The sequence below is a fragment of the Myotis myotis genome, unplaced genomic scaffold (genome assembly GCF_014108235.1).
Source record: "Myotis myotis isolate mMyoMyo1 unplaced genomic scaffold, mMyoMyo1.p scaffold_m19_p_4, whole genome shotgun sequence".
Lineage (NCBI taxonomy): Eukaryota > Metazoa > Chordata > Mammalia > Chiroptera > Vespertilionidae > Myotis > Myotis myotis.
Window position 1 is genome coordinate 15,029,791 of NW_023416346.1, and position 22,273 is coordinate 15,052,063.

The 22,273-nt window shown below is 38.2% G+C and overlaps 1 protein-coding gene and 1 pseudogene across 10 annotated transcripts in view; both read right to left on the bottom strand.

The window, feature by feature from the left end:
* MTM1 (myotubularin 1) overlaps nucleotides 1–22,273 on the bottom strand; it is a 103,570-nt gene that overhangs the window by 23,302 nt on the left and 57,995 nt on the right. For all 10 annotated transcript variants that reach the window (XM_036304725.1, XM_036304720.1, XM_036304719.1 and 7 more), the window contains 3 exons: nucleotides 10,685–10,768; nucleotides 8,362–8,511; nucleotides 3,775–3,963 (listed from right to left, as the gene is read on the bottom strand). In XM_036304725.1, the coding sequence (XP_036160618.1) occupies nucleotides 3,775–3,963; nucleotides 8,362–8,511; nucleotides 10,685–10,768 (423 nt within the window). The remainder of the gene's footprint in view (nucleotides 1–3,774; nucleotides 3,964–8,361; nucleotides 8,512–10,684; nucleotides 10,769–22,273) is intronic.
* On the bottom strand, nucleotides 17,011–20,791 carry LOC118653863 (annotated as a pseudogene).

Sequence of the window (22,273 nt, forward strand, 5' to 3'; positions counted from 1 at the left end):
GCAAATATCTTCTCCCATTCAGTGAGTTGTCTTTTTGTTTTGTTGATGGTTTCATTTGCTGTGCAAACCTTTTTAGTTTCATGTAGTCTCATTTGTTTATTTTTTCTATTGTTTCCCTTTCCCAAGGAGATACATCAGAAAAAATATTGCTACAAGAAATGTCAGCGATTTTGTGTTTTCTATTTCATCAGTAACTCACACAAATATTTGAAAAGTTACCGAGCCTCCAAATCTCAACTGTAAACCTTGCAAGTTACATAAATGACTGACGGGACTCGCCTTCCTATCCAACACTGAGCTCCAACAACATTAGTCACACTTTGAGCTAGAAAAGAGATGGCAGGCTGGCAATTTTGGGAAGACGTGTATTTGTGAGAAAAAAATCACTTTCAAAATCTTCTAGAATTACTAGCTCTTCTTCCAGAACCAGAAAGGCAAGAACAGTTTCTAAATGGCCCTTGTTCTCCATCAGTTTTATAAAAGTACTTTTCAGGGTGAGGCACTGACTTTGTAGTACCACTCACATGAGACACACGGGCTGGGCTGAAGGAAAACAACAGGCTTTGGAGTCAGACAGAACCAGATTGATAGCTCAGCTTCAGCCCTTTCTTGCTGTGTGATCTAGGGAAAGGACCTTAACCTCTCTGAGCCTTCATGTCCTTTCCTGTAGAATACAGGATAATACAACTTAGGTCTCACAGGATTAAAAGAAGCCATACTCAATAACAGCTAACACCAGCCAGTGTTTAATGAGCCCCTATGATGTCCCAGATACTGTGATTCTTGGTTTGCATGATTTTATTTAACTCTTATAGCAATGCTACAAGATAGGTATTACCATTCCCATTTTGCAAATCAGAAGAAATGCTATTTAACTATCCCCAAAGTCACACAGGTAATCAGACTTTAAGTTGTCCGACTTCAATACTTGAACCCTTTCTAGTGCACCATGACTGTCTGTCTGCTATGCAAACACCAAAGACAGAGCACTGCACATAGTGGGCCGTCAGAGCCCAAAAGGTGTCAAGAGGAGTGTTACTATCTACTGCAGCACCTATAAGTATAAACTGCTCGGGCAGTCACTGGTTCACCTTCACAGCATGGTGAAGATGCCCATTTTCCACATGGACGAGAAGAAATGCTATAATTCTGTTTAGAAACTGGGCTGCATTCTCCTTAATGTTTTTAAATGCCATGGAACACGTGGCCTCTGGCTCTTTAAGAAAAAGTTAAATAATTTAGAGACTTGTTGAGAAAACAACGTTCTATAAGCTGAAATGAAAGGATGCTAATTAACACTGTAAAAACATCTGAATGTGTGAACTCACCAGAAAAAAAAAATATTATCGTCAAAGCAACATTATACTAATTTCAGAGTGCCTGTAGGAAGAGGACTGGGAAACGTGCTTGGAAATGAAGAGCAAAAATGAAGGCACCAGAAAAATGTGCCATTGCTACTTCATGTCCCTTTCCTTTTTATTTATAACAACAGAAGGAATTTAAACTTGTAGCCCCGAATAGAAAGGCCAACACATCCTGGATTTCTTCTAGGGTTAGTTAGAGAGACATTCTCCTGCAATAGAAATAAGGCTACTACTTGAACTTCAAACCTGGAGACCTATGTATAAGCTTGATGCCTCGGTCTCCACAGACTCTAGGTAAGAAAGTATATTTTATTTTGACATTAATGTTTGTTTGTTCTTTGCCGAGCCCCCACACGCATAAAAAATATATATACTTCTTACTCATTGCCAAATTTTCTGGCAAAAACAGACATTAATACAGTTCCACTATAATTCACAGTGTGTTGCCGAAAAATTAAAGCAGCTTGACGCTTGATCTTATTCACCCTGGGTTTTGTTTGTTTGCTTGTTTAATTTAAAATGGTGTGATGTTGCTTGTTACATCTGGGGTTGTGAATATCTAAATATCCACAAGAGAGGAATGATTAGGTCCAAATAGAACAGAAGTCAGAAGGGTAAAATCAATTAGTCAGGCACAGATTAAGTTCTTAAAAGTGCAAATTCTCCATCTCTGGTTAGTTTTGAAATATTCTTTTCAGTGTTCTTTTTTTCAACACAAAAAAACAACAACCCAGACTGCCTAGTATGCTGACATACAGGTCCAAGGGCCTGTTGCTATGGATATAGATGACTAGGCGAGAAACACAGCCAAGAGAGGAGGGGGACCTGAGTGTGTTTTTTAAAGAATGATGCAGAGATCTTTAAAGCCTAGGTATTTTTCCTTAAGATTTTCCTTCCTTTCATTCCTAAGGGGGCTAGAAACACAGGCATATTTCCCGAGTGTTAAAAAGGCATTCAATAATTCTACTTCTATAACAATGAGCTTTATATGTATGCGTTTTATACATTTTAATATTTTAAAATATTATTTCTAAATACCTCATTTTAATGCTATATCTGTTTCAGGCTAAATGTATATATTGCATTTTCTACATTTATTCAAGTCTGAATTCCAGGAAAAGAAATATATAAAGTTAAGGATAATATAAGAAGACATTTGTATTTAGACTTTATTTCTGAAATACTTTACTTTTATAATTCATAATTTACTTAATGATTACACTTCCTGATTAGTTTACATATAATTTCAAGATTATATTAATTCCCCAAACAAATACCACCTGTGGTAACGAACAGCTGGTCAAAGAGCATGCAAGGGGCAGAGAGGCCCCCCGGGAGTCAGTGTATAAGATGCACAACCATGTAAGTGGAGCCCCACACACATGCCTTCTCACAGATGCGTGTGCAGACAGATGCCAAAGGCCCACTAAGGAAGCTGCTGCAACTGTCTGAGCTGCTCAGGGACTTGTTTTGCTTTCAGGTTCTTGTTTTGTGCTCTGAATAATTGAAGATGTCAGATAGATGACCTTAGGATAAGCAAATTATTCAAGATGATGAAATTGAAGCCTACAGCTGATGAGAAACAAGAAATCTCAAAGATGGAATGGGGATGAGCAATGCAGGGCAGGCCCACAATGAGCACTTGTGATGGCTCGCAGTAATGGGAGAAGAAAAACAACAAAACAGAAAAGAAAAATCAAATGTAAAAAGCATAGCACAATCTGGGGCCATTTAGTGTCAGGGCAAACAGCCTTACACCTTGCAGCAGCCTCCTGAGAGCTCCGGAAGGCAACACTATGTAGTCACTGATGTTGACAGTGACAATCCCAATCAACTTCAGGGGCACTCGGAATTTTCTGCTTAAGAATGCTATGAAGACAATTGAGACAGATTTCTTTGAAAATAATAACATTGTGTGAGATTATAAACTTCACATACATATATCTACTCATTTCTTGAATTATTTTACATAAATGAGAATATACACTGATGAATATAATGAAGAGACTGTTTTGATAAAGCTACAAATTTAGGATTTTACAATTACAGCTTCCCACAACTCCTCACAGATGCCTCAGCAGCATAGATATTGGGAATAACCATCAACAGCCTAAACAGCTCCAAAGAGATTCTAACTTTTGCCTAAGATTCTGATCAAAACCCAAGTTCATTACAGTTCCAGATTTGCCTAATATACCTAAAGAATGTTTTCATTTGATTGTAATATATTCAACTTTTAAGATACATTTTGTGATTAAAACTTTCTAGCTCAGTGAACTAGTTTTCTTATTTAAACTAAGTTTAACTATTAATTTAATCCCACATGTTGTCGTGATATGGCAAAAACATTCATGTGAAACACCATACACTGTATATAAGATGTTTCTATCATGTCATTAAATGTACTCACCTTATTGGCCACTGCATTGACATTGGGTCTTGCATCATAAATCGTGAGTTTAGAAATTTGTCTGTTAGTCTCCCTGATGACGTCAAGATATTTTTCATCATCTTTATTTCGTTTACCACTCATACCGACGAGAGGCTGACTGCAACGCACAATGACTGTCTTGTTTTCTGGATGAATCCATGACAGCACCTATAGTTAGTACAGAAATTTTGAGCTATTAAAACAAATCTCAAAACAATTAAAACTATAAAAATAAAGCACTAACAATCATGATTAAGTGAATCTGCTTTTGATGAAATGGGATATTTATTCACCTATGATTTCACTGTGTGTGCCCAGAAACACACATTTAACAATGTCTCTATTAAGAGACAATTAGAATAACCAATTACCTTACTAGTCCTTTCTTTTTTTATATATATAAATTTTATTGATTTTTTACAGAGAGGAAGGGAGAGGGACAGAGAGCCAGAAACATCGATGAGAGAGAAACATCGATCAGCTGCCTCCTGCACATCTACTACTGGGGATGTCCCCGCAACCAAGGTACATGCCCTTGACCGGAATCGAACCTGGGACCTTTAAGTCCCCAGGCTGACACTCTACCCACTGAGCCAAACCGGTTACGGCACTAGTCCTTTCTTAATTAGCACCACAGCTAATAGAAGTTACATGCTTGACTAAAAAATGTTAAATCACATAAAGGAAGTAGAAAACTTCTGATATTATTTCAGTTCTGTAGCTTGCACTGAATTTATCATCACAAAGAAACAACTTTAGCAAAAAGTGAGAGGTAAAGGAAATCACCTCTGATATAACATGTTTCCATAATAACAACTCACATCTGCAGGCCATTTTCCCAACAGTCTCAATTCTAGAATAATATGAGGGGTGGAGATAACCCAAGGGAAGCAAAAAAGGTGTCAGGACAGCCAAAAGAGCTTCCGGAGTCTCTACAATGAAGCATGGATACCCAGCTCCTAGGAGAGCTCTTCCAGCCTTCACTCACACTCAGTCTTCTCTAATTTTATACACACACCTAGCACATTTGATACCTGGTTTCCCAGGTCATAGCATAGAACCAAAAGTAACTGCAAAAGGTAGCTAATAATGTAATACACCAAAAGCTATAAAACTGTCCACTTTTAATGGATAAATTGTTTGGTGTATGCCTCAACAAAGCTGTTTAAAAAAACACAAAGGGAGCCAGGAGGTGAGAGTGTTGGGTAACAGCATGGGCACTGGGGGTGGCTCTAACCTGCATACAGAGCTCATAGCCTCTGCTGCTTCCCTTTCCTCATTCATCAAATGGGGAGTAATCTTATCCCATGGTGCTGCTGGGAGGACGAAGAAAGAATGACTGCAGGTAAAGTACTCAGTGCAGTTCAGGGGGCTGCCTGGCTTGAGTTAGCATCTAGAGGCAGGCCAGCAGCCAGTAAAGTCAGATATGGAAAACTATGAAAAGCAGACACAAGAACTAAAGAAACAACAATTTGAGCTCACTTAATACATGGCCAAATACACTGTTATCTTTTGAAGTCACTCACTCCAGGAAAGCAAATGACAAGCATTGATATTCATAAAAACTGATGTGCATAATAATGACAATGGGCTGGTGAGAATGATTATATAATAACATGCATACTCATTCATTGATTTTGTGCCATGCCAGAGACCAGTTAAAAACATCACTGTGGTCCCTTACAGTACAAAGGCTCAGAACTGTGAAGCCCTGGGAAAAAGCACTGGCCTTTACTCAAACTCCATTTTGAAATCTACAACGTAGAGAGGAGACCTACTTCACCTACTTCCTATAGCCTTTTCTTCAAGAGAGATAAAAGACATGAGATCACTTTTATGTATTTATTTATAATTGAATTGAATTTTCAGGTTAATAGAAATATAATTGACATATAATATTGTGTAATGTGTTGATTTGATTTGAGATCACTTTTAAACAGCAAATCACTACAGACACAAGAGATTTATTATTTGAAAATGACCCTCTTCAAGTTTTAAATTTAAATGAGGTCAAATGCAAGAAACTGTTCTGTACCACCAATGCCCTCCTCTCTTTCACCCTTCTCCCTGCTTGGGAGATTTAAGATTAGAATCACCATGCTATGTTAAGAAATGCTACTCTGATGAATTGTTTCACCTCTCACTTTCTTTTTCTTTTGGGATCTCAACTAACTTTAAAAAGGATGCTTGCTATATCCTGGTACAAATAATGCTAATTTTACAATATCAACTACTATGAGTACTTTTAAAGTATATGGTACCATATTGGATTATTCTTCTTAAACTATCTAATAGCCATAAATAATTAAGGATATACTCAAAGATTTAGCCACCAAAAGATGTTTATCATGGCACTGTTTATAATAGCAAAAGATTAATAATTAAGAACCTTGATGACTCATAATAGAAAACCGATTAAATGCATTGTGTTATATCTACATACTAGCTTATGAGTAGATATTTATCAGTGTGGAAACTTATTTCCAGGATAATGTTAGGTAGAAAAAAGTGATTAAGACAAAGATTACAGAATTATTTTATTTTTTTCTAATAAAAATATGCATACATAGAAGGAAGGCTGGAAGGACATATACCAAAATGTTATCTGTGATTCTTATAAGGCATAAGACTCCTTTTTGCTTATCAGTATTTTCTAAAATGTCTAAAATAACATATGTATTACTTATGTTAAAGACTTTCATAACATTAAGATAAACATGTTTGAGGACAAAGGAGTATGTATCCATTAATGGGAACATTAACACATGTGGATTATTTTATTAATCAGTGATATTTTATGTTTTTTTCTAATTTCACTTAAAACAACAAAACTGCTTTCTCATCTATTCTTTTTATATTTTTATATGGGCTTAAAAACTAAATATCAAGTATTAATGACTTCTCATTGAAAGCAAATATGTTTTCTGGGTTACAGTCAAGAGTCAGGGGTTAGAAAGTACATCAGAAAGAGTACATTACCTACGATTAGATATTATTAAGCCTGGTAATCTATAAAGATATAGGGATAATGGACAGCTTAGCCTCAGTTTTGTTAGGAAAAATAAATGCCAATTGGTGGCCATCACAAAGTAAGAAGGACCCATAAAATGGTTCAATAAGCAAAAAGTTAAGCATTCTATTTGCTCTACAGTGGGCTCTCATTCACATAGAATAGTGGAAACTACTGGATTAAGATGGTAGCCTGAGCATAAGGAACTGGGCACAGTTAGTTCATTTCCTTTCCTGCTCCAAATCCCATGAAACATGCACACACACACACACACACACACACACACACACACACACACACACCTTTGTTATAGTAGATGCTCAATAAACATTAACTGAATAAAGGAGTGAATAAAAGCGATTCATGCTACCTTAATCCAGTTCTCCTGTGGACAAGGCACATATTAGCAAGACAGATTGCCAGGGTAAATGTGTAGTTTGTGGCTATGGCACAGAAAAATATGTCCAAATAGAGAACAAGAGTAGTGAACTTGTAACTAACTTCCTTAGCACCGTGTTCTAACAAAATAAGCTAAAAACATACTTTCAAGTACAATATATATCATGAAGATATGAACAGACACTCATAATTAGAGAACCAAGTGAATTTTAAAAGTTGCAATTACGTTGACAGTATACAAACATTTCACACAAATGTCCTTTTAAGGATAAAAATATCTAGACTTGGGATTTAAAGGCAAGGTGACATTAAATCTTAATTTCTTCAACCCTCGTTTTTAAACCAAAACAAAACAATGTACTTATTATGACATGGCCTGAAAATTAACAGAGGGGAAAACATTCTCTAAATTTTTAGTCAATAAAATTTATGTACACAGAATACAGTAAGACTTGTACATACATATTTAAGAAGCAGGGGTGAGGGCATGTGCTGAGGGATGGGAGTGGCCAATGAGGAAAAAAGTAGACATATGTAATACTATATGTAATACTTTAAACAATAAAGAATTAAAATTTATATTTAAGAAGCAAAGGAAACTTTGGGAACTAGGTCCCATGATACCATAAGTATATAGTTTGGGGTAATCTGTACTTGGCTCCAGTTTGCAAATGGTATTAAGGCAACTTGCAAATATGATGAGGATAAGCACGTCCTAATAAAGCTGAGTATACATAAAAGCCTATACTTACATGCTCTATAACATAAGATAGTACCTTGTTTCCAGCATGACTCAGCTGACATTTATCAATACCTTTCATATATCAGGTATTATGCTACTAAGATGAAAACCACAAAGACCCTGTCCTACCGTTTTTTCCGTCCATCTAGCCCTTGGTTTACATATGATAGCAGTATTTGTACCCTCATTTGAATAAGAATTACTTGTGTTCATTCCCCATCCTTTATTGTGAGCTCTTGGAAGGCAGGTGTTGTCTTTCTTATTTTCCCAATTAGCCTGGTGTTCTGCACTCAAAAGGCACTTGACAATTACTTGTTGGACTGAAATCCTAGAGTGTTTCTCTGAGTTACTTAACTATTGTTCTTATGGAATAAAAGGCACTCTGAAAAAACAACATCATTAATTGCATACTCACTGGAATTCGATTTCGGGATCTGAAAGTTGCAACTCTCTTGAGATCTTCATCTGTGGCACGAAATGGAACCACCAAGAGAGGGGGGTAAGTGTCACACAGTTCATAGCACTTATTAATAAAAGTTATTCTCCAGTGGTGATTGGGCAAGCCCTGCAGGAAAAAAGGAAGTCCAAGTAAGTACTGCATGACTTCATCTCTGCATTAGCCTTGGGTTTCCTTTCTTCATTCTAGCAGAATTTGCAAATGCATCTTTGACCACAGTGTAGTGACGGTCTACTGATTTATAATAAGGGAGCCAAATCAATAATCCAGACAACATAAGAACACAAGACAAACACTGGTGGTTTCCATAGTTCTAAACTGTCATTGGTAAATAAAGATTCTCTTGAATTTGAGATCTTCCTTTATTTCATGTCAAACTATTCTTTACTACTAGTACAATAAAGATAAATGCAAGGTCATTCCCCACCCATGTATCCCCCCCCAACCTAGAAAAACTATATCATGTACTCTTACTATGTGTCTAATTGAGGATAGAAAAGAGATCAGGCAACTCCCTCTCCCTACTCAAAACAGAGTAAATGTTTCAGTCTGCTCCAAAGTAGAAAAGAGGCTAAGTATATGAAGAAAGTTGCAGAGGGGAAGGAAATGAAAACCCCTCTTGGGGAGGCTCATTTCGCCACCTCCTAAGAGTTTTTTCAATCAAGTTGTTTGAGATTGGTGATTGCCATATAGGTTGTGTGAGAAATAGAGTAATTTGCAGTCTAAACAGTCTGCACAGAGAGATATGGAAGACACTTCCCACCCTATCATCTACCCATAAAATTTTATCTAGTGTGGACAAGAGCCAGAGGTGGTGGAATATTCTCTCCCCATACTCACAAATACACAAATACACACACAAAAGTAAGCTATGTGGGTGCTTGGTTTGGGGACAGACATTGTACCTTTTCTTTAAGTCTGGTCCTATTGACCACGGACCAAACAGATGAGTCTGATGCTGAGTCCAATTAGAAAGTTATAAGTCCCATCAGAAAGTTATAAGAAAAAAAGATGGAATGAAATGGCAGTCTAGAACAAAATACCTTCAACAGTTCATATACTAGTATGCATGCAATCTTAAAAACAGGAACTGTTTTGTTTCGATCTAGAAGCTTTGACCTTAAAATGTCTTAATATTGTCAATAACACTCTTAAAATAAGACACAAATATTTTAATACATAATGCTACAGAGATCTCCAAACCATGCAAAATGTTTGAATGGTCCTTCTGCCTGAATAACTGCCCCAGAACAAAGGTCATTAAAATGAGAGGTATACACAGACTTTGAAAACAATAGTCTAAAGCTGATTTCTAGAAGCTAGAGCACATACTTCCTCATACATGTGTTCTAGAGATAAACTCCTACACCACCGTTCTTGAGCATTGGATCTGCTTATGACTACACACCACTGATCAAGACTAAATGGAAATCAACCCAGGTCCTTAGTAGTGGAGGTGGTGGCTAGACGGTTCTTCTCAAGTCTAGGGTTCTGCATTTTACTTTACCTTCACTGACTTTGCATATAACACAACTGGGCTTGAATTGATTCTCAAAGGTAATTCAGCAAAATTTCCCAATTATTTTAAGAGCGTTTAGAATGATAATTATGAAAATTTCCATCACAAAACTCCTAGCTGTCCTATAGATTTGGTTATACCAGAGGTCAATTTGTGGCTCTTGTTACATAACATGCATAGGATCTTCTTCACAAACATGCCACAAGAGACCTTTGTCCCTGAACAGCCAACATTATTCCAAGCCTCTTGCCTTTATTACAGCAAATAAATATGCATGTAGGTTATGTTTACATAAGAAAGCAGTAAAGGGAAATTCTAATATACATTCATCAAAGCTTTCTGGGAAAAGAGATTATTATAGGAAAACAGTTCTGATTAATTTGAATCTATAAACCACAATATATATAATTGAACTCTGTCATTAATAGTTAGGCTCCCAAATATACAAATATATAGCGACATCAACTCCTAAATAGGAAGCTATAGAGGTTTGACTAATTTAGACTCCAAATATTTGCTTCATTTCATGAACAATATATAACTGATATTCTTCATGTAAGGGAAGGGAACAGAACTTATCCAGCCAGCCTTCAATGCAGCTTCAATATGGCCATGGAATAAACAGAATACGCTATAATATACCACTGCCATTAAAAACATATTTGGCAAGGATGTTATTGATCCTCAAAGAGCATGCCTGGTGACATATTGTCACCATGCATGATTCGGATTCACTACATGCTACAGTACCTATTGGCTTACCTGCCTTCTGTATTCTTCAACTGGATTATAAACCATCCATCCATCCACGTTAAACTTTTCTTCATTTACAAATGCAAATATTGGCTAGAAAAGGCAAACAAAAAGAATTTAAACTTCAGTGTGAAGAAACAAATAATCTACTGATACTATATCCTTTGATTTTTCACCAGATTTGCTTAGCATAATATCACAGCCAAACCTGAAACTTCCAACAAATAAAAACAGTGAAAAAAATCAGACTAAACTTATACTACCTTTTATCTTCAGTAATCACTTTTGAGACCTCAATTTTTATGGCCATGGGCATCTCTTTTAATTATTATTTTTAAATGATGTTCCACAAAAATCAGATTTTCAGACCAAAAAAATGCCTACTAATTTTAAATAGTATTAGAAATAAATCAGATAAAAGCCACTGAAAGAGTGAAAGGAAATTCAGGAATGATTATTAAAAAGTGCAACCAGCTCAAAAGGGAACAATGACATGTTTATCTATTTTTTAAAAGGCAGGACATTACGAAACTTAATTAACTGTTCTCTGTGAATTTAGAATCAAAGCCCTGATGTCTGTGAAATACCAGGATTCAGATCGCTCATCTCTTCTCTACTTATGCTTTCTTGAGGAGTCCATATTGATGAGTTTCATGGCTTCGAATACCATTCACACCCTAAGTAATTCCTAAATATCTATCACTCTCCAGCCACTACTCTGATTCCCAGACTTAGCTATCCAGGTGCCCACTCTACAACTCCAGACTGCCTAAAAGGCTTCTGGAAGACTTTGGGTTAACATATCCTGCTCCTCCCACAGCCTCCCCATTTCAGCAGATGACAGCTCCATCCTTCTAGTTGATTGAGCCCAAAACCTTGTTAGCCTCATCAACTCATTGTTAACCACCCTGGTTTCAACCTCCACCATTGTCCACATGGATCATTATAATAACCTCCTAACTGATCCCTTGCTTTAATCTTTACTTCTAAAGTCAGAGTAAGAGTTGGCTTTAAGTCTTGCTTGGAGTTAAAGTGGAAGTCCTTCCAATGGCCTATGTGGCTGTCCACCACCTGGCCACATCCCCTGACATGTCTCTGCATTCCCCCTTGCTCACTCCACTCTAGCCACATTGGCCTCCAGTATTGCCCCTATAAAGCACCAGGCATTTACCAACCTCTGGGCCTTTGCGCCTGCTGCTCCAGCTGCCTGAAATCCTTTATCTTCATGGGTTCCCCTACTTTTTTCACATCTCTGTTCAAATGTAACCTTAATCAATGAGACTCTCTGACACCCTGTAGAAAACAAACATGCTACCTCTACAACTGCACCCCTGTTGTTTCCCCCTATCCCTTATGATGATTTGACATATTATATTTAATTGTTTATTTCTTTATTTTTGGACCTCTACTGTTCCCTCCTCTAGACCATGGGTTCCATGAAAGTAGACACTTGTATTCACATCCTGTATCCATAGTAGGCAGAATACATATTTATTGACCAAATGAAATTGTGAAGGCTTATACAGCCCCTGAACAACTATGTTCTCTAAGGGAGCCGAGTCTGGGCACTTTTCCTCCAGGTATCTTCCTTCCCACCCATTTTGTGTTATCAACCTACAACTTTGAATGCAAGCAATCCCTCCCATACATTACAGAGAATTTCTGGAAAAGCATCACTTAGCAGCAACAATTTTCTGTATTTAAGTGGCAAAAGGTTTGAAATGAAAACTAGTTAAGAACATGCTCTCCAGACTGTCTTCTTGAAATTTCCAAAGCACATGGCACCCTCAGCAGGTCTCAACTTGGGCAGTGCTAGGCCTAAGTGCTAAGTATTCTGTGATAGATAGCATGTCAGAAACACATTAGTAATGGCGCTGATCTAGCTAAGCAATTCTTTGAGGCATTACTTAACATTGAATCCACAGCAATACTTAATTATTCAGTACCACTGGGAAAAACAAATGAAAAACAAGAAAAAGGGACTTTTGGTGAAAAGAGCACTAAACTGTATAGTGAACTTCTTTATCAAAAACAGAATCTATAGAACGTATATAAGCATTTACTTTGTGACAACTGAGCACCAGATACTACACTGATCAGGACGTGACACAGGTAAATACTCAATATTGCTGTGTTGTTGACATACTGTGGATGGTAGATGGTTGGAGACATATGGCTATACTGTCACTCACTTCAGAAGAAAACCTAGGATATGCTTTCTTGAAATAAGTTCCTGATCTCAACATGGTTTTGTTAGTTTTTTTGTTTGTTTGTTTTTAGTTATTTGCATCTTCCCATAAAGCTCAAGTGAATACATTGGCCTTTTAAAAACAAAGAATAAAACTGCTAACTCAAAGGTAAGATAAAGCTTTCTCTCTAGAAAAATAATCATGCGTATTAATGCAATCCTTTTTGACCTGTCAGCAGCATTTTCAATGTAAATTTCTATTTCTCAATCACTAATAATAAAGCAATTCCCTTTTTTCTTCAAATATGCTCTTTTATCTTACATCAAAATCACTGGTAAGTGTAATATAAGTTTACCAGACTATTACTATCAGAAGATAAAGGCTATAGATTCCAAACAAAAATTATCTCCACATTTTCTTTAATATGTTTGATTTAAGAGAACTCTGAATACAAGTGATATTTTAAAAATCGTCATTAATATGAGAATGCTACAATGTCCTCATGTTAGCAACATATCAGGTAGCCTTTTTCATGAAATTGTTCTAGAATGACACTTCCCATTCTGAGTGACATCCAGATAGATAGGATGAGTCAAGGAACTGGCATCCTTTACCCCTGAAACATGACTATGAGAACTCTATGATGGAAACAGCTCCTAAGCCAATTCTGATGCTAAGAGTCAGACTTAGACCTCAAATATTTCAGGAAAATTCCATATATTTCTTGTCATTAAATACACAGCAACACATCTAATATTGAAGTGGAGCTTCTGGTGGAAAAGTCCAAGTGCTTAAACCAATATTCTAACCATCCAAATAAATTAACTTACAAATACAAGAAAAACATATTTTTAAAAAGCATTACTTGTTCACATTGTATTTTTCTTTAAAAACTAAGTTGTTCATAAATTACTTGGCTCCACTGAAGCAATCTAAAAGGAGCACAATTTTAAAAAGTTGAACATACCAGAACTTACTTCCCAGGTATTTTAATTTTTACCTTTTCTCTCTTAAAGATTCAGATAAGAGAACAAAGCAGGAATTTTAAAACACAAGCTCTCAAATAGAGTAACAAAAATGTGAATTATTTAAAAAGAAATAAAAACTACTGGCCATTAAAGCAAGAATAACAAATCCCCAAATTCCCTACAAGTGGTAACTTGTTATAAGTCTAATTAAAGTTCCTGTCTGAAAACTGTTAAAACCTAAAAGAATGGATTACATGTCAAGGTTTTTAACTGTGTCTTTTTCTTCCTCTTACAGATAATACATTTGTAAGGCTTTGAGTCTTTTAGTGCTTTATTAGCAGATTGATATTATCCCTAACTAACCTTGGGTGAGTTTGGAGCATTTCTTTGGGAAATCAAAGTCCCATGGACAGAACCGGTTCTAGAAGACTGGTAATGAAGTCCACTCCATGAGCCCAACCAATACCAGTTTCATTTCATGGCCTATTGACAACTCAGAAATGGTACAGTCCCAGCTTTAGCAAAACCTCAGAGCAGAGAAGTGTTTTGCCGAATGTTAGCTTCCAGTTGGTGCTTCAGGAAGGCCTCGTGGCTTTCTTCTAGGGCAGTGATGGCGAACCTTTTGAGCTCAGCGTGTCAGCATTTTGAAAAACCCTAACGTAACTCTGGTGCCATGTTACATATAGAAATTTTTTGATATTTGCAACCATAGTAAAACAAAGATTTATATCTTTGATATTTATTTTATATATTTAAATGCCATTTAACAAAGAAAAATCAACCAAAAAAATGAGTTCGCGTGTTACCTCTGACACGCGTGTCATAGGTTCACCATCACTGTTCTAGGGCCTGGTCCCTCACCTGGGCTCTGCCTCAGGATCACGGGTGGGAGCAGCAGTTTCCTAAGGTGCCAGTCAATGCTTGTGCCCCACCTCATCCCCTCTAAACCAAAATCTCTAGGGGGTGATCGCCCTGACCCTGAAGGATCACATGGAATACAAGGTATTACCGGGGGGGGGGGGGTGTGCTTTACTGTTTTAAAAAAAGTTATTTGAGCCCAGCTGGTGTGGCTCAGTGTTTGAGCATCAACCTATAAACAAGGAGGTCATGGTTCGATTCCCAGTCATGGCACATTGCTTGTATTACAGGCTCGATCCCTAGTGTGGGGCATGCAGGAGGCAGCCAATCAATGATTCTCTCTCATCAGTAATGTTTCTATCCCCTCTTCCCTCTCCCTTCCTCTCTGAAATCAATAAAAATATGTTTTTTAAAATAGTTATTTGAAATAATTATAAATTTACAAGAATTTGAAAAGAAATGTACAGGGAAGTCCTAGGCACCCTTCATGCAACCTCCCCAAAATGAACATCTTACATAACTAGAGCACAATATCTAAATCAGGAAACTGACATCAGAAAACGTATAGTCTCAAGTGCTTACCCCTAGCTTCAAGTGAATGGGTCTTCCTTTATTTGGTTCTATATTAGTATTTGGACATTTAACAAATTCAGATTCCTTCTAGTCAAAAGATACCATGCATGGAGACTTAAAAACAAAACAAAACCACGACAATCATGTGCATTTTTCCCAGTATTAAAAATAGCACAATGTAACATCTGAAAAATGTTAAAGGACAAAGTTGAGATAAATCTCCAATTTCAACCCAAGGATAAAAACAGCTCTGACAAAGAGAATGTAACTTGTCATTTTAATTTAGCTACATTTATCACTGTTGTGTCTTGTGTGTGTGTGTGTGGGGGGGGTCTGAAATAACAACAGATTTTGGCTTTCACTTAATGAGCCATTATTTTAAATAAAGATGTACCAACTTGCTTAAAGCACATCTGGATTTGATTTAGTTTTATTGAGTAGAATCTACATATGATAAGCAATTCATGAGTGCCCTTCATTGAGGAGGGAGGGGCTGTCTGTCACCAAATTAGGATTCCTAGGGCTCATGAAGCCCCCTCCCAGACAGCCTCTTCCCCCAAACACATGTCTCAGAACTGGATGTTTGACAGTCAGATTTACAGAAATTAAATATCATCCCAAAGGGATACAGTTACAGAGGAAAATCATTTTCATAGTACTTAGGGAAATAAATTGATAAGCCTGTAGATTTAACAGTGCTTTCAAATGGAGTTTCCACCATGCAGTGAAATGGTCATCGATGGACATGATTTTTAGGAAGAGCCGACCCTTTTTTCCCCCACAAGGTTTTATTTTCTTTATTTAACAAACACTGAAGTTTAGTATTTAAATCTGCAATTAATGGTGATCCTTTTATGCAGACAGAGTCACTAAAGAGAGGTATGAATCTGGGAAGAAAACTGGAAGAGACTGGGGCAGAGAGGCAGCGGGCCTGGCACCTGATGGGTGGTGTGCACACCTGTGTTTCAGCTGGGGCAAGCAAGCCGAAGTTACCAATTCCTCTTTCTTTTCTTTATTGATTAAGGTATTTTATATGTGTCCTTATCCCCCCCATTACCCTCCCCACCCTCTCACTCATGCCCTCACCCCCCTGGCGTCTGTGTCCATTGGTTAGGCCTATATGCTTGCATATAAGTCCTTTGGTTGATCTCTCCACCTTACCCCCACCCTCCCCTACCTTCCCTCTGAGGTTTGACGGTCTGATCAATGCTTCTCTGTCTCTGGATCTGTTTTTGTTCACCAGTTTATGTTGTTCATTATATTCCATAAATGAGTGAGATCATGTGCTGTTTATCTTTCTCTGACTGGCTTATTTCGCTTAGCATAATGCTCTCCAGTTCCATCCATGCTGTTGCAAATGGTAAGAATTCCTTTTTTTTTTACAGCAGTGTACTATTCTATTATGTAGATGTACCATCGTTTTTTAATCCACTCATCTGCTGATGGGCACTTAGGCTGTTTCCAAATCTTAGCTATGGTGAATTGTACTGCTGGTGGGAATGCAGACTGGTGCAGCCACTGTGGAGAACAGTATGGAGTTTCCTCAAAAAACTAAAAATGGAACTCCCATATGACCCAGTGATCCCACTTCTAGGAATATATCCCAAGAAACTAGAAACACCAATCAGAAAGGATGTATGCACCAATTCCTCTTATTATTGACTTGAACCAACAGTATTTCTTCTGATCCACAGCCCTCATAATAAAATCACATTTTCCAGAAGTATTATTTATAATACATTCAGAATCACTGATTGCTTTTTCTTCATCTTTTTTTCCATGACCGTGTAGGTGTTTCAGTCTCTTGTGTTTTTTCTTTTATGCCCGATAAGGGCTGTTTGAAAACTATTTCATTATCTTCATCATTCATTTCAGCCACTTCAGATTTTCGTTTATCCAAAAATGTTGGAGTACAAACTGGTGTGGGGCAGGGGAGAACAAAAGGGATAGGAGGAGGTGAGGCGGGATGGGACGCTTGGATGCGGATAGTGCGGATGGGGAGGCGGAGGAGGAGGAGGCAGGCGAGGCGGCGGCTTAGGGAGTCATTTCGCTGAACCCTACCTCATGCACGACGTCTACCCTTACTATCCGACCCATAAAACCCACACCCCCCCCCCCTCCCCCCCTCCCCCCCTCCCCTCCCCCCCCCCTCCCCCCCTACACCCTCCCCTCCCCCCTCCCCTCCCCCTCCCCTCCCCTCTCTCCTCCTTTCTTCTTCTTCTTAGGTAAAGCCTGTCTATTTGTGGATTTCTGAAGGTCGGTGTTTGAAGTATTGCTTTTCTCTTTTTTATGTAAAATCAATGAAGGAAAAGCATAATTCCCTTCTTAGCTAGTCTCTTCCTGAGTAATTTTTCTTTCGTTTTTAAATCGCTCCTCCATCCGCAGCTTTTCAAGAGGTGTCCGGTTCTGATTATACCGTCTCACTGCTGGATAAGATGGATTCTTAAACAGAAGATGCCACTCTCTAAAAAGTTCCTTGTGTACTTTCTCAGGTGGCATAAAATGACACTTCAAGAGTCTTTCACCAAAAACGTAGTTGTTCATTGTTTCAGCAACTATCTTGGCAACATCTTCAGATTCAAATCCATGAAGGCATAGCCTCTGCTATTTCCAGTCCTTTTACTTCTGGACAGCCTGAATTTCTTAACAGTGCCAAACTGGGAGAAATATGCTTGGATCCAGGTTTCGTAAAGTGCTGGAGGTAGGTGGCCCACATAAATTATTCCAGGAGTAAGTTGCTTCTGTTTCTTAGTTGCACTCCGGTGGGCCTGAGCCATCTCCTTGTGAAACTTGGCGTCCTCTTGCAGGTTCAGGGACAGGAGCAGCTGGATTGCGCCTGCGAAGACCGCCATGCTGACAGAGTCCGAGCCGCAGAGCTCCAGAGCAGACCCTTTTTATGCAGCAAATAAACAGCAACTCTGAATATCTGGCCTTAAAAATTCAGGGGACCACTCACTAACTACTTCTCTCCTGATTGAATTTTGCAATCTTTGAACAGGAATTTAAATGAGAATTTTTTTCTAATTTGATTTCTGAAATTGAAGACATCTGTCTTTATAGAAAGCTTCAATCTACCATGTAAGGGTGTAGCAAGGTAAAAATTACCTCATTTTCATCTTTTACATTATACTTGAAAAATAAGACTCTCTTTATATAAGGAAAAAAAGCTTTCAGTAAAGTTGAAGGGAAATGCCAAAAATTTTAAGGAAGAATCATAGGAGGTACTAAAACTTAATAAAGATTATATTTCCAAGCAACATCTTCATGCTAGTGATTTCAGCCTATTTCACATGACTTGACTCAGTAAGTTAATTCATATAAGTGCATAAAAAGTAATTATACCCCCAAAACGAACAAAAGTCTCATAGGTCAAACTCAACTAACACATAAATTACCATTTATACTTTGTTTGCATAAATAATTATCCTCGTCCTATTTCTACACTTTCCCTGGGGAAAATGGTTTAATATTCCTGGGTCACTACTACCTTCATACATATATACAGATATTCATTTATTCAGGAAAGGGCCACAAAAGTACATTTGAAATGTCATTTGAAACCATTTTGGAAAAATAGCATTCCTTACCACATATCACAATCATAATCATTTAAGGCTGACATTTCTCAGGGTTTGCCAATGTACCTCTCTCTTTTCACTCTAATTTTCTCTCCAGATAATTCTGGCCACATTTATGAAAATGCCAATGATCTCATCCAGGCCTGCCAAATGGGGCTCTCCCCAAGCCAGAGCTCCACATCTTTGTAGATACCTGCCTCCTACATATCCATATCTACAATTAGTTGTCTCCTAGATGGATATGTGACAGCGTATCCAAAATGGAACTTGCCACCTCTTCCTCTTTTGGTGCTCTCCTTCCATATTCCGCATCTCAACCACTGGCCCCACCATCAACCTGGTTATCAAGGTTGGAATCTTCCCTATAATCCCATTCCCTTCAGTGTTTTCAAATGACTTCAATCAACAAATTCTACTGATCATACCTTCTAGATCTTTCTCAACTCTATTCTCTTCTGTCCCTTTCCATTGCCCCATTTCAAGTCCTAATCATCACACACTTAGGTGACTAACAACCATCTTCAAAAATATTCTCCTGCCCCTTTCTATCCACTCTGCATGCTGCATCCCATGTAATGTTTTTGAAATAGAAATCAAATCATGTCACCTTTCTGCTTAAAACATGGTAATGGCTCCCTACACCTTCAGATAAAAATCAAAATTTCTTGGTGTGGCATTTTAGGTTCTGCAAGTTTTGACCCAGCCTTCCATTCCAGCACCATCTCTTTTTGCTACACCTACATGCACACCAACCCCAGACACCAACCTATATGCAGGTCCAGCCTGTGTCTGGCCTCTTTGCATTTACACATACTGTTTCTGCAGTTTGCTATGTCCATTTTTTTTTTCCTGGCTTATCCTCCTACTCATCTTTCAGAATTTGCCTCCTCCAGGAAGCCTTCCTCAACACCAACCGTACTTTTTGTTCCCCTGACACGCTGTGTGTATGAATCTATGTTGTACACATCTGTCTGCCCATGTCACCTAGGAAAACTGTGTTCCTTGGGGACATGGAGTATCAGCTCCCCAGGCCTACCTAAATATGCAGAGGAATTTATTATGTGACAAAGGTGGTATTTTAAATCAGTGAATTAGTCAATAAATGATATGACAACAGGGTACAAAAGAGTTGGATCCACACCTCACGCAATAACCCCAAGTAAATTCCAAGTTGATCAAACATTTATATTTTAAATAAAATGAAAGTATTAGAGGAATTCTTTGATAACTCTGAGTGAGGAAGACCTTCCTAACTTGGATGTAAAACTCAGAAGCTATAAAAGAAAGTGTTCAGGCAAGAGTTAACCTAGCAGGTCTGAGATTGCTCTCCTTAAGTCCTGCTTGCTGGTTGACCCTTGGCTGGCATCTGCAAACCTGGGTTTTGGGAGAGTTCTCACCATTTCTTAACTGCTAAGAGTGGTTTATGGTACCTGAACTGTATTTTATGCTGAACCCCTGCTTTCTTTCTGAGAGTCTGAATTTTTGGTATGCCCTAGGCAGAGGGTGCCTAGGTGAACAGCCCCCAATGAAAACCCTAGGTACTGAGTGTTGTCACAACTCATTGCTCAGGTAATTAAGTGTATCCTGTGAAATTCCACTGGGAGAGGACTCTGGAAGCTCAGGCCTGGTTCCCCTCAGACTTCACCCCTTGTGACTTTTCCCTTGCTACAATAAATCACACTTGTGAGTATGACTACATGTTGAGTCCTATGAGTTCTCCTAGGAATCACTGAACCTGGGGATTAGGGGACCAACATATGATTTTGGGGGAGTGAACACAAACAGTCTATAACAATACCTATTTATACTTCCTGAATTTTCCATCATAGGCATACATTAGCTATTTTAAAAAATTTAAAGTAAATGCTTATTGAATAAATGCCCTTTATAGACAGAATATTCTTATTGATACATTGGTTGCTGCTGGTTCCCACTCATTCACTCTATTGACATTAGTATATTCATTCAACAAACACTAAGGACTTACTATAAATAAGTTATCACTGGAGAAAATGACGAGTGAGACACAGCCACTGTCTTTAAGGCGTAAGAAATTCTTCAAAGGAGAACGATGAGGATGGAATAACTATTGATCATGTAAGGAGGAAAGTGGTAAATGCCATGAGCAGTATAGATAAAGCCCTCTAGGCTATAGAGAAGGCCAAGTTTACTTCTTACACAGATGTGCCTGGAGTGATATTTATGGCATTTGTGCTACCCTGGAAGGATAAGGTGACTTTGGACATGATAACAATGATGATGATAAAAAGGCATAAATGGGAGCCAGACTCAGACACTATATGTGGCCATCAGCAAACACTTCATTCGCTTCACCAGAGTATAGGAGGGGTAGAAAAAATGGAGACTGTTCAGAGGTGGGGCCACACTGTGAAGGAGACAGAGGTTTGCATTTACACTGACAGTGAGGCAGGAACCACTGATGTTTCAGGGGCAAGGGAATGAGACCATTAGAGCTGCATCCTGGAGAGATTAGTCTGACAGAAGGCCTGTGTGGGGTGGATTAGAGAAGAGATAGAACTGAGATCGGAAAACGAATTAAAGCACTATTCCAACAGCTTAGGAGATGAAAGAGGAAAATCTGAACTAAGTCTGGGGAGGAAGAATTCCCCAGATATTGTTAAGGAAAAGGGAAATCTTCCAAAGACCTTGATTTTGGAGGATGAGGAGCAAGAGGAAGTGGGGAAAGGAGGAGATAGCATCCGAGAAACTGGGACCAGGGGAGTAGGTTTGGGGGAAAGATGAGAGGCTAATTTAATCAAACATTTAGCTGAAGTTATATAGCAGTTAAAGGGAAATGTAAAGTTATGAATTGGAAAGTCATGCTCAGAAAGGCAAAGCTGAAAGACAGGAAAATGAGAAAGATTGCCAAAGGGGTATATAGGACAAGAAGGAGGGGAAGAATGGACTTTTATAGAGAACCCACAGACAGCAGAAGGAAGCAAAGGAATTTAAAAAACTGTGGTACATCTACACAATGGAATACTACACTGCGGAAAAAAAGAAGGAATTCTTACCATTTGCAACAGCATGGATGGAACTGGAGAGCATTGTGGTAAGCGAAATAAGCCAGTCAGGGAAAGAAAAACATCACATGATCTCACTCATTTATGGAATATAATGAACAACATAAACTGGTGAACAAAAACAGATCCAGAGACAGAGAAGCATTGATCAGACCGTCAAACCTCAGAGGGAAGGTAGGGGAGGGTGGGGGTAAGGGGGAGAGATCAACCAAAGGACTTATATGCTAGCATATAGGCCTAACAAATGGACACAGATGCCAGGGGGGTGAGGGCATGAGTGGGGGTTGGGGGGCAATGGGGGATAAGGACACATATGTAATACCTTAATCAATAAAGAAAAAAAATAAATAAAAAAAGAAAAGAAGCTAGAGATGTAGGCGGGCCAGGA